Source organism: Sander lucioperca, chromosome 3 (genome assembly GCF_008315115.2).
Source record: "Sander lucioperca isolate FBNREF2018 chromosome 3, SLUC_FBN_1.2, whole genome shotgun sequence".
In the NCBI taxonomy this organism is placed as follows: domain Eukaryota; kingdom Metazoa; phylum Chordata; class Actinopteri; order Perciformes; family Percidae; genus Sander; species Sander lucioperca.
The window spans coordinates 11,893,600-11,907,596 of NC_050175.1; the positions used below are offsets into that span (position 1 = coordinate 11,893,600).

The window sequence follows — 13,997 nt, forward strand, 5'->3', positions numbered from 1 at the left end:
GTCGGGACTCCTGTCTGCTTTTCCAAACTGGTGGTGTGCCAACCGCCATCTACTGTAGGTATTAATACACTGACTATGGATAAGTAGGCTACCTCATACAACCCCACTTCAAAAGATCCAAACTATCCTTTGAATGAAGTCTCGATTCTGTTGAAGTGTCCCAGTAAGCCATGACAGTTAGTCAGCAGGCACAATTGGACCCTGACACTGAAACCGCTAAATGGAATTCTTTATTACATTTCCTACTGTGACGTGTCAAAGCACCTTCCATGAAAATGCAGGTGCTAAAATCTCATATGTAAAGTTGATGATTAGCTACAGAACAATGATGACACATAGCACAGAGCCGGATTTGAATACTTTAATATCAAAACAACGTAATTCGTCAACCAATAAAGTCATGTTTCTGACTGTACTTCCTGAGATGGGGCACATCCTCTGCTGGGCCTTTTTCTGATGGTGTCTATGTTGGGCTCCCACTTTAGGTCCTGGGAGATGGTGGATTTCAGAAACCTGAAGGATTCCACAGCAGCCACAGGTCAGAGTTGGACATATTGGAGCACACAACAAAACAGGGCAAGAACAAGATCCCCAGGTAAGAGTGCATCATGTTTAATCTTTGGCGTCCCTGAAATGTGAGCTGTTTGTAAATTGCCCAATAAGACTAAGATCAACAGTCACAGATCTACAAATGTTAACTAAGATTACATTACATGTCATTTAGCTGATGCTGACTTACAATTGCTAGATATGTCAGAGGCCGCACACCTCTGGGTTAAGTGTCTTGCTCAGGGACACATTGGTTGATGTATAACAGTGGGAATTGAACCCAGATCTCCCACACCAAAGGCATGTGTCACATCCACTGCGCCATCACCAAGATGTGTATGGTGGCACAGTATTTGCATGAGTTTGAGTTCTTTAGCATTCAGCAGTAGGAGAGTTTCTCAGAGTAGTGGTACGAATGGTGAATGCATTAGCTGTTAATGTGTTTGTGATAATTGTTTCTTTTGCTTGAGTAGTACTTTGGTTTGCTTTGGAGAGAGAAAAAGCTTTTGCTTGTGGTGTGTAAATTGTGCGTGCTCCGTTTATGTGGACTTTTAGGACCACATGTGGCGTAAAACAAGGCTGGAAACCATTTGGCATGTGGTATATTAGTTTCTTGTGTATTCTAAAGGCATGGTAGTCATCACATATGTTGATGTAGTATTTGTAGCATGCATTACCTACCACAAGGTGCATTCTGTGTGCAGGATACTTCCTAATTTGACCGATTTAATCTGATGACTAAATACAAAACCACCAGTCCATAAGGTGTATCTGGTATGAATTTTTGATACAAGGTATGTTGTCATTTCTTTCTGCCAGATACCCTAAGTAATAGTAAGAGTAAACATTCAGGCACCACTCCACTGGAGCAATACATGCACCTGGTCGGATTACTTTGCTCTGCTTTAACAATAATTGTTCCCGAAAAGATACATCTGATACTGGGAATTGCAGCATCTGGCCTGAAAGCCGAGGTCCAGACCACAACCTCTACTTGTACATACTTTTAAACTTGAAATGCGCTTGTGCATAATGAATCCGGGGTGGATTGTGCAAATGTGAATGAGTCTGTGTTGATGGGGAGCATCAGGGTGCCACAAATGAATTTCAATTAATTTCAGTGGGAAGATGCGAAGCCTGATTCTGTGGTCCACCCACTGAGATCTGGCCTTGCAGTCTGTAATGAGGAGAGTGATTCGGCTCTGATTGAAGCACCCTACTGCTTCAATGGAGTAATCACAACTGTGTTGATATTACTCTACCAATCCTCCTACTGCGCGGAGTGGACCCCCAGCTGACACTGTTTGAATTCAAATTAACCAAATCATTTAGTCATATTGTCGACCTTGGTGTGGAATGTGATTGGCAACACAAGAGATAAAAAAATCCCTGACGTTTAACTGAGTTTTCACTGTTTGAATGGAGCTGAAGCCTGTCATTAGTGCAGCTGGCTGCTGTTTTTGTTTTAAATAATGTGGTGGAAAGGATGGATGCAGGGTTTTAGGTCAATGTCAGGTGAACCACTTCAGAAAACTGATTTTCTAAATAATTAAGTTTTTTCTTTAAAATCCCTAATGAAACAGTGCAGTGATAGCATCACAGAGAAGCACTTTTAATGACCATGAGGAAAAGAAAAGGACTACTCAATTAGAAAATGCCACTGGCCACAAGTGCTTTTTTTTCTTTACCAGGGATATACATTGTGGAACTTTAATTGTGCTACTTTTAATAATAGTTTTTAAAAATGTACATTTTGGATGACATCAGAATTACACAACAAAAACAGCCTTGCAATCAAATTCAGAAAGTCATGTCAAAAGTGAATTATTGTTTTAATTTAAATGCTGATTAAAATGTATGTAGCATAGTACTGGAAATGGCAATGGTGCTGTGGATAATTTATTGTTGCAGCATCTATCACTTTTCACGGTTTCTGTAAAATACTTTGCTTGCCATTTAGTTTTGCTTGTATATGTGATTGACACTCGACACTGCTAACTTCAAACGGAAGACTAATTCTTGTGAATATTGTACACACACTATAGGGGACTCTGTTATCCTTAATACTGTCTTTCTGTCTGTCTGTCTTGATAGTGACAGCTAACTAGTTAATACTACTTTATTGACCCCAAAGGGAAATTGCTGTGTTACAGCAGCTACTTCACATAAATCACAAATAAGTTAGGTAAGTGGTACAGCTAATAATAGGCCAACTTGTATACAATAACTTAAATAGGCTAAATACATTTTTTAAAATATAAAATAAAATAAAACACTGAGAATGGACACTAAAGATAGGACAATAACATTTGCTGTATATATGCTGCACAATGATAATATAAGTTATATGAGTAATTGGTGGAAGTCAAAGCTAGTGCAAACTATAAAAGAAGACTAATGAAGAGAAAATAACTCAAACCCTAAAACAATACTCTGAATTATAGGAGTCTCATCTTGGTTGCTAGGTGAGTATAGGAGCCATGTATATATTATGTGTCCTTTATAGCTTTCACCTATTATGTAATGTAGGATGTCACGGGGTTAGTCTGACAATAATCATTGTCTATTTGTGCACCTGTGCACCTGCGTAGTGGAAACTAGAGAGGGGGTGAGTTTGGGCGCTTGCATTTTCTGTTGACCGCAAAATGCATACGCAAATTTCACCACATTCACCTTCACACACGGTATTTTTCATGTGCTACTGGATTTTGAATTAATTCTGTGCACCTAATAACCATCTTCTAAAACCACAAACTATAATACTTGCATTTAGACTGTGTATTTGTCAAAATTGTAGGGAAGTCTGTAGAGAGTTGTTTAGTCCCTTGCTACTCTAAAGATAAGGTGCCTTTTTTTCCAATGATTAAATTGATTACACTGGAAAGGGGGATCCAATTACACTGATAACACTGGGAGGCAGCAGCTGTTCGCCACTCTATCAGTACTGAGAAGCAGACTAACGAATTTTATTTTTGCAACCCAAGAGCATTGCACCTTATACTTGGTTGGTTTTCACCTCTGAACACAGCCAATATATTAGAGCAGTTCAGTCACCATATTAATCACAGCGGAATTGCATTTCCTCCACATTGTACATGTGCACATTTGTACCTTAGATGTCAAAAGTTGGAACAGCCGGAGGGACTCCTCTTTTGCAGCTCACCATTATTGTGTTTATTTAGCTTTTTTCGCAGGTTTGAACTGTTCTTCTTTAGCTGTGTGTGTGTGTGTGTGTGTGTGTGTGTGCGCGCGCGCGCGCGCGCATGGGTGTCTTTCTATTCTTTATTTCACATATCATTCCATAAGTACAGTATAGCCTCTCCTGTTTCTCATAGAAGAAAAGTGTTTATTATTAAGAGTGCTTTTTAGGAGACTTCCTTTATACTTCAAGTTTGTTAAGCTAATTGAATCTAAAGTCGGGGAAATGGGGAGGGGGTGGTGATAAAAGCTTAGAATGGAGTCTATTAAAGGAGGGGAAAAGCAACATTTCCATGGGCTAGCATTGAGATTGACATTAACCATTTAAAGAAAATAACACTGCCCACATCTCTCACATTTGCTTGTTGTTAATTCCATGTTATAGGATGATATATGATTACAGATAATAATCTATTCTGTGACCACTTAGCTTTGTTGTGCAAACCCTCTAGTGCACTGGGCCATAGAGACCAATAATAGCATCACTGAACATTTGACTTTGAACGTATTTCTCCACCAGAGGGCAGCAACAGTCAGAACAAAACCTTACTGGAAGCCCATCCGTCATGTCAGAAAATTACCTATATAATACACAGAACTGACAGATGCATGTGCGTTACTAAATACATAAAAAGACATGCATAAATAATTTAAAGAGCTTGACAAAATCCTCAAAGTGAATGTAATTTAGCCTCAGTTTCCATTTTTAAATTCTAACAGCACAATGCAACAGTCAAAAGCCATAAAAAATCCATGTTAGTAACCACTAAGTCATAGGTGATTTTTCCTTTTTTTGGGAAAATGGTCTTTATTTAGTGTAAATACGATGTGCCCTCATTTTCTATCAGGGCTTTTGTAAGAATGCTGAAGACATTTTGGTCTCTGAACTTTCATTTATTTTGCCCTGGATTCTGGCAGCCCTGTAGTAATGTGTTCATTATCTACTCTTACAGCTTTGACTTCAGCACAGCAATTACATCCTCAGCTGCGCTGATTAATCCAACATGGAGGCATTTCACAAAATGGTTTTGAAAAGACATTTCCAGACATTTACCAGGGTGGAGCTGTGGCACGGCTTGTTTATGCAGATAGACCGCAGCCAGTCATGTTGCAAAAAGATGTTTTCAATGGCTGCTTGAGTGTTCCCTTAACCTCTAGTGTATACTGTGCAGGAAACAATAGACTGGGAAAGTGATTAATTCCATCTATTTTACTCCTGACGTAAAATGGAGGTCCTCCTGATGTCATGTTTGGGTATTGTACGTTTCTCCACTGTTGAACATATTCCCTCTATGGCCATTTGTTAATATGTTTCCACTGCTCTCTGCCTAACTGCTTAACCTTCCATTCTCTCCTGACAATCACATAATCAATCACTGTCCCATTTCTTGACAAGGCAGACAAAGAGAGTGTATGAGTGAGAAAAACCTTTTGGCCTGTCTCGACAAGCAAGAGGAATGTCGACTTCAGAGGGCTAACACAGGCAGAAAACATAGGCCCAGTAAATATTCAATTTAAAGGATTCCCAGATAAGGCGAGTTGAAAAATTGAGGCAGCACCCATTCTTCTAGATAAGAGAAGACGGAGCCATCTGGAGGCTGGGAGATAGCGAACTCCCACACCATCCCAGAGACCTCACTCTCATCTGCTGCAGCGGCAGAGAAGGAAAAATAGAGTGCCAACACTTTCATTATGTTAACTTCAAAATGAATTTATTCACATTCCGTGCATGTAGTTACTGTTGAGCCCGCCATTATTAATAACTATGATCGGTCAGTCTTAACAATATGCTGTTCTTTATTAATGATTTAATAACTTAATAATATGTTATTAAGTAAAAACACAGTTTTCTCTGCATCACCATTTTGAAGTAATAACAAAAAAAAAACATTCTTAAACATTGTCATCCATTCCACAGTTAGATGTATCTTTTAAAACTGCTGCATTTAACAGTTGCCACGAGAAAAACAACTATTCTTTCACTGAAATTGTGCAACATATATACTCAGTGGGTGGAAATTAGGCATCACTAGTCTCTAGATTTGCATGCACTTTGGAAAAATCTCTGTCAGTCCATCTCCTTTATGAAGGAAGGTATGGGTAATTTAATCAACTGTCAAAGGTGTTAGACATATTTGATACACTCAGTTTAAATATATATATATATATATATATATATATATATATATATATATATATAGTACAAAGTTAAACAAACACAAATGGTGTATTTTAGGCCCAGGCCTGTATCTCCTCCAAGTACACCTTGACTACCTCTTTGAAAACAAACAATATTGGCAAAATGGACTCTCAGCTTGTGAATAACCTTGTCCAATTTCTTATAATGCATTTTGTTGACTCCTCCACCATGCTATTTCGTGCCAGCCACAATGGATTTAGCTCTGGGATAATGCTTTTGTCAGTATGTTTTATCTGTTCTCTCACTCAGGTAAGCTATGCCGTTATCCCTAATTACCCCCACTGCATTTTACTCTTGGCCCAGAATTCTTAATGCTTGATACCAGATGCAGGTCGATTTTAAAATTTACTTATAGCGGCATTATCTTTTTGACCTGCATCACAGACTGACTGTCCCATAGGCTCTTTGGTGAAAGCTGTTAACTCTGTGATAACAACGACCTGAAGTGATAACCTTCCAGCATTCTCGAGGACACACAGTTTGCTACATACAGTATGTGATGTATTGCAGTCGCAGCATTTTTTATTCAACCTTGGGTGCTCTGCTGTGCTCTGATTCATTTAATGGGATCGAGAGGGAGGTTAATCACTATGTCCACCATAGAGTGTTAAAATACTGGCTGACCATTATATGAAATATTACGATTTGTATTCCTTTGAAAGACAAATTTAAATGCTTATTCCTTAGAAGTGAACTCTCCTTTTTTCTATATTTTTTTAAGCTGTAACAGTCTCCCCAGTTAGGAGTCACTTTGATTAATTTACTTTAGGAGGCTGCGTTTGCAGATTTTCATTAAGATCAACAGTAAAAGCTTCAGACAAGGTTTCCCCTTGTATAAGTTATTATCCCCAGAAGACATGGTTGATTAAGTGGAAAAATCTCTCTGTCTTCAGATAAATCTTCAGATAAAAACTCTTTGTTTTGTTTAGTCTTGTTTTGGACAACTTTAAAAAATAATGTATGTAGAAATCTTTAATCCATAAAAACGTACGCTGCCAGCGTTTTTTTTTTACCACTGTGCATTCTGCTCGGAGTTGAATTTTGATCCAATTGCCATAGATGTCTGCCGCATCCCGTTAAGCTTTAGCAATCACTCAATGACACCTTTTTGCAACTAAAATGGTATTGAAATGGTGTGAAAATACAGAGATGCGATGCATTAAAAAATATCAACTGGAGAAAGTCTGCAGCCATTTAATTTATTATGTCAGTCAACTACAAGTGTATAATGTTACTGTTAGACCACATTGTTCAGCATATTATTTTGCTTTAGAAAAGGTAGAATATAGCGAAAGGGGTAGACTGTACTATACAATAGATACGGTGGGTAGGTAGGCCTATTGGCTGAAAGGGGAAGGAGTATAGCGTGTTGCCTTGGTTTTATATTTTACAGGAACAGTGTAGTGTGAAGCTCTGTCAAGCCTAGTTTTAATCCTTTTCTCCACTGTGTTGTGTGATGTTATGTTGTTATCTTAATGATAATCTGTGCCCGTATTTCTTCCCTAGGCATTTCTGTCAGACTGGGTTGGTTTAGGAGCTGTGCCTTATCAACAGCTTTGTCATTAAATCAGCTTTTTCTACAGACAAATTTCACTGCCGTTATTCTTATCAAAAGATCAGCACACTGTGATTTTCTGTTCAATCAGAGCGTTGCAAATTCAATGATGTGTGAGTAAGAAAGATGAAATACAAACATAATTTCCATTGGGGAAAAAAACAATTTATTTGATTTAGTTTTCACGAGAGTTAATAATCAGATAAATAAAATTGATATGTTTTGCATTTGTCATACCATCAATGGCTTTAAATACTTTTTTATTGTATATTGTTGGTTCTACCTTGTGCATTTTAAAGGCTACACTTAAGAGTATGGAGGAATAAAAATGATTGCAACATGATGCTAATAAATGATTTCATCCACAGGCTGTAGATACTTTACTGCAAGCAGGAATCTGGAACCTGTGCAATTCATGGCTTTTTCTTTTGTCAGTGTGAAATGGGATGTGAATCTGTTAAAGATTTTATAGCATGGTAGCACACATCACAGTTATGTGGATGTGAGGGACCATGTTGGACGTGCCGAGAAACACATCCCTTAAATGCTGTATGTACAGAGGCAAGCTTTCGGGTCCCAGTCAAACTGACCTCTGGAGGTTGGAATTGGTACTCAGTTCTTCTGAGAAAGCACTGTTCTGTCTGAGTGAGTGTTCTGATTGTCTCAGCATTGTGCTTGAGTGGAGGGCAGCGCCAAATGAACTCCTCTGATTCAATCCTCTCCACTGTTTGACAACGGTTCAGCAAGTCAGTGAGGAGGGTGTACTGAGACTCCTTCCCCCAAACACACTCTCTTACAGTGAGGGAAACTGCTGTATGGCAAAGGTCCAAGAGGTCTTTTGCATGCTGCCTGCGAGGCAGATTCAACACCCTCCTCCCACAATGCACTGAGAGTCTCTGGAGGCTGATAGCCCGGTTCCTGGGGATCCAGTGGGTCTTTGGAAAGAAGGATGCTGATGGAGGGCACAGTCCTGTGCACCGTCATCTCCGATGTCCCCCCTTCACTACTCTCCCACACCTCTTTCACCACCTTGTACTGCAGTTTGGTCAGCTGGTGCAGAGAGCCCACTTTTCGTTTCATGATCTCAGCACAAGTGATGGTCTTTGTGACCGCACGGCCTGACCCAGTGAAGACCACCTGTCTGAGCCCACCACCACTCACATCTCCCCCACTTACACCCTTCTCTCCTTGCATCCGTGCCATGGCAAATCCCATTAAGTTGCGGATCTTACTCCCCTCCTTCACACGCATCTCCAGCACCCCAGAGGCCAGTCCTGGAAAGGGACAGGGGCTGTCCTCCTCAGTTCGGCAGACTTTCTTAAACCCTTCCTGTCCTAGTTTGAGTGCAGGGGGAGGGACTGGTAGTGGTGGTGTTGGCTTCATTGGGCTGGAAACATTGTTGACCACTACTGGCTGGCCAGCATTGCTGTAGGTTTGATCCTGGTAGACAGAGCAGGTCCCTGGGGTTACCCCATTCTCCATGTGGATCGGTCTGTTCAGCTCTAGTCCGGGATGGGGCCTGACAGCGTCTCTGATCAGGTACTGGTTCTGGCCACTGACCACTCCACACCCTGTGAACATTTCTTCTTTCCGCAACGCTCCACCGCAATGTTAGTCCAGATACACACTTTTCCCACATGTAGAACAGCTCAACATCATTTTCTTATGTATGTGGCACTTCTCTCTCTCTCTCTCTCTCTCTCTCTCTCTCTCTCTCTCTCTCTCCCCAGTCAACAGCTGTAAAGTTTCAATACTTCACATAAGAAATTGTACCCGCTCCCCAAGAGCACTATCAATGAAGTCTTTAATGCTCCCTCTCAGAAAGAGCTGGAGAAATAAGATAAACGCCTGGCTGCTGAATTAAGAGCACAGTCGGGACCATTCAAGATGTTCTTTAAAGAGTATCTCAATTTCATACCACAAATGACAATTTTGGAAAGTGCTCTGACGATGGATAAAAATAATTAAAAAAAAAAACTATCCTCTTTGCGTCGTTTTTATGTATTTCATATGTTGCTTTCATCCTTAATAGCTACAAAAGATATAGAGTACTTTGTTGATTCTTCTTTAACAAAACTTTTCTAAAGAGAAACTAAAAGCTCAAATTAGGACTCCACCTTTTTCTCAGCGATCCAGTCCAGCACTGTTGATTTTGAATTGCTGATAATGTCGCCTTCAACTCCAAATTGACCTCTTGGCTTGTCCGGCTGTTAAAGTTCCACCTCCTGTTTTGGACCTCTGGATGGTTTACTCCAGCTTGAGTAGGTATGTGTCTCCTCTCCCTGTGCTCATCTTGGCATCCAGTGGCAGTAGTGGAGGAAAGGGTTGCGGGGAGGTCTGCACCTGGGGTGTCCTCCCAAGAGCTCTGTCTTGTCTCCAGTGGTGCTCTGGGAAGTCTGTTCTGTTCCCCACAAAGAGACATAAGGGACACGAGCTGCCTCACAAATGCTCACAGGAGGAGTGTCTGTGTGGTTGAGGGGGAGCATGAGGGAAAGGGGAGACAGCCCTCTTAAAGGCGCAGGTCTTTTCATCTTTTAGATGAACACCCTCCCCTCCACAATTGAAGCCTGCCATCTGAGGAAAAAGAGAAGGGCAGGGCTACTTTGTCCCTTTAACACCTAGAACACAGATCCCCCGCAACTTTGTCAATCTCTTTTAGAGGACGTTCCAGTGTTCAATGTACATGACTGATTAAACCTGAGTTCTTTAATAGAGACTCACTCAACCTTTAAAATGCATTTTCAGCTACGAAACAATGAATTAAATTAGCTCTGTTATAATTGAAAACATCCTTCAAAGAGCTACTGAAAGTCAGCAGCATTAAATTGCACTGTACTTAGCCTTTATCCTATTAGATGTTTGTGACCATTACAATTTACATAATGCAACATTAATAGCTTCATTGTTGAGGCAATCAAGTGGCTAGGTAAGAATGCTTGTATCTTAACGCTTGAATTGTTATATTGTTACAAGGCTAGAGAGCCCTTGTGATCAAGGACACAAGGACCACAAAAAGCATAGAGGCATGACTTCCATGTTCAAGTTGCTATATTAATAGTCTAATAGTCTAATAGTCTAATAGACTGTCTTCATTAGTCTGCCGTCTCTGTGCAGGTCATGAGATGAGGTTGACAGTTGGGGTAATAAGCATCTTAATGGGCTTTCCATCACCAGTGGAGGGCGCTGGCTCGCCCCCTTCTGCGCTGAGTTAGGCCCAGACAGCTGTAGCATCGCCCTGTTCAGCCCAGTCTCCCGGTCGACAGGTGGATTTGTTTTTGTGTGTGACTGACAGATGGGAGAATAGGTAAAGACAGCCCACTGAGGCTGAACCTATGAGGCCGAAAGAGAGAGAGAGAGAGAGGCAGACAGTCCTAACTACTCTGTGCTCAGTATATCCCATGGTGCAAAGTAGTAGACAGACAGTATAAACTCACTGTGGCTCAGCCCAGCCCTTACTGTGAGGTTAATTCACAGTGGCATGTGTATTATATTGGATCCCGATGGTAATCAAGGAAAAAATAAGGAAAAGCCCCCACACATCTAGCTCCAACTGGCAAAGTGGAAACTGAATGTGAATGTCTTCTTATTGGCCCAACAGAGTTTGAATCTGAATCATCATTGAATAATCAATAGATTGATTGGATTCATTGAATGATTCACTTTTTTTTTTAAATTGGTATGTATGGGGTATGTCATTCCAGACACTGCAGGACACGTAGTGACAAATATCTGTCTTTTTTTGTAAGCTAAAAAGAAAACAGGAGAGAGGGAAGACAGGGGCAGGAGTGGAGCGTCTGTAGCGCTCACTACCAAAGTGATCATTCTGTTGTTTGGGATAAATTACCCGCATCAGTCATACAGAGATGCACAGCTGCCTAAGGGGATCTGGTAATGTTACTGCATAATAAACTGTGTGTGTGTGTGTGTGTGTGTGTGTGTGTTCACAGTTGGAGCGAGAGGAGGCAAGAAAGAAATGCAAGAGGGCAGGGGGTTAAAGAAGTCTGATTTAACCACAGAGAGGTTACAATTGATGATAAAAGCAGCTCTATAATTATCCCTCCTTACTGCATGATGTCACATCATTGACTGGTTCCTGGACCTGTTTGCTTCCGGAAATGTAATAGATTAGGCAAAAATGCAGTGTTCTGGGCAAAGTGTCTTCAGACTTATATTCACAACTTTTTGTGTCTCCATCAAGGACAAAACTATTCTCCAAATGGATAAATGAAACCATCAGCGCTTTGCAGAAGTACTGTGCATTGACCTTTTTGAGCGGAGCTTTTTTCCTTTTTAAGTGGCTTCATTTAATGATGGGTAGAGGCGGCGGCGCTCACGCTTGGTCACTCACTCCTTCACACCTCCTCCACAGACTTGGCCTCTGCTCCTGTAGCTCTCTAAGCACTTACTCCTTACTTTATCTGACCTTGGCTGGCATGTGTGACAGTCTTGGCATTCTCTCCTGCACACTCACTACCATGTCTTCCTCCAACAACCACCTTGAGCTTTCACTTCTGCCCACCATAATTTAAGTAAAGAAAAAACATTTATTCCCAAAGATTGTGACAAATAGTAGAGGCTGTGTCTTGCTCCTCTGCTTCTTTGCTATGTACTTCAGATGTCTGAAGTGGTTGTTGTTATGAATTGTAGGGCTGTCCCTTTGTTGTTTGTTGCAGCACTGCAGAATCTAGTTGTAGAGAGGCTTGTTGTGCTGTTGTCAGGGCTGCACATAAGCGCGGTGCCTCACTGTGACAGCCGGTCGCTCACTTTACGTTAACCGCAAGTGTTTTCACGGTCATCAACCAATGGTGGCCTGGAGGCTGTCATTTCGCTCCGTGTGGAGCTCGCCCACGGCTTGGTTCTGCCCCACAAACTCACAGCTGGCCCCGGAGACAGAGCAACACACACATATGCATATGCACACACTTAGAGACAGGCACACGCCTACTGGATCGACACACACACACACACAAAAAAAACTATATGCTCAGCATAAGGCAGGCTGTTGGAGCAATTACAGAAACATGGCAGAACACGATGAAACAGGCCCCACTATCAGAAGGGAAATAGAGTGAGCAGAGCAAAAATGATGACGCCATTAATAACAGTGAGGCTCAGAGCCTCGGAGGGAGGTGGCGGTGAATGACCCTCTCTGTGATTTCCCTGTGACAGCACTTTGAGGTGCAAATGGTTGTGTTTGTATTAGATTTCTGGACGTTTAAATGGACATGTTTTTTCTGTCAAAGGCAAAAAAAAATAATAACACTGTGCTGTAATATACCAAATGATGCGTGAAGTGATGTTTTCCTGTCACTCATGCATCCATTATTTTGGTAAATGACAAGTCAGACGTCTTCAATCTCATTCTCTCGTTTTGCATCTCTGTCTCACGCTATTCAAACACATCTCTTCTCCTCCAGCCGCTGCTTTTCCCTCGACACTGCAATGCAGATGTGTCTCACACAGTGGCAGGAAACTTTCCCTAAAGATGCTTGTGAAAGAGGAACAGGAGAGAGAGGACGGAGGGCATGAAAGAGAAGTGGTGGGAATATATGCAATACTACCAGAAGTGATAAGACAGAAAAATAGAAGGAAAAAAAACTTGGAAACCCCAAGCTTTAGAATGTGAAAAAGTGGAAGCATATGGTAGACAAAAAATTAGACATGGCAACTCTTGATTTATGAGGCTTGTCAATGAAAGTGATGTCTTTAGCTTTATCACCTAAACAGCTTTACAAGGCTATCATGCCACCTAACAATTGTTTTGATGTTTTTGAAGTCCCACCATGATATAAAAAGGGTGGCATTTTTTGGTTCAACATTTAATTGAATTGGGCGGAACTGAACCCTGTTGATCCATGCTTTTAGGTGTATTATTGCACACAGTTTGATGAACAGCACTATTTCTAATTTAAATTGGCAGCAGCAGTTGATAATCACATTTGTTTTTGGTGCTTCTGTTTTGTCTGGCTCCAGGCTAAAAGTTAATGGACTTCATAGAACATTTGTGATCAATTATATCAAGACTTAATTTGCCATGTTAAAAAAGTAAATGAATGCCTCTGAGCAAGTATTCACTAATTCTGTACCTTTTTGGAACAAAATGCTACTTACTGCATAGACAAACCAACAGATGTCACAACAAGAAGAACGACATATCTGAATAGTAAGCATCAACATCCAAGACAACAGATAGACAAAGCAGATGTTGATGATGCCCTGTTGGGGTTGCTCTTAAGTAGAGGTCGACCGATTCATCGGTTTTGCCGATTAATCGGCACCGATAGTTGATTGGTGGAACTATCGTTATCGGCAAAAATCCATACCGATGGTTGCGTCCGTTGCTGGAGCGGCTGAGAAGCGCGCGCTGTCATTCATTACACAGTACGCGAGAGCTGAGAAGGGTCTGCTGGCATCATGCATTACAGAGGCGAAATAAAAACTATCACTGATGCCTCGTGTTGTTTATTTTCGACACGTGTTACTGCGCGCTGCACG

The 13,997-nt window shown here is 41.1% G+C and overlaps 1 protein-coding gene across 1 annotated transcript; it reads right to left on the reverse strand.

Annotated features, from left to right (window-relative positions):
• Window positions 1-7,014: 7,014 nt before the first annotated feature.
• Window positions 7,015-9,946, reverse strand: LOC116037540 (ribonuclease P protein subunit p25-like). Its single transcript, XM_031281443.2, has one exon. The coding sequence runs from the start codon at window positions 9,081-9,083 to the stop codon at window positions 8,250-8,252; it is 834 nt and encodes a 277-aa protein (XP_031137303.1). The 5' UTR covers window positions 9,084-9,946; the 3' UTR covers window positions 7,015-8,249.
• Window positions 9,947-13,997: the final 4,051 nt, after the last annotated feature.

Excerpts from the sequence above, each read along its gene's own strand:
- LOC116037540 (XM_031281443.2), bottom strand. The coding sequence starts at position 9,083 with ATGTTCACAGGGTGTGGAGTGGTCAGTGGCCAGAACCAGTACCTGATC.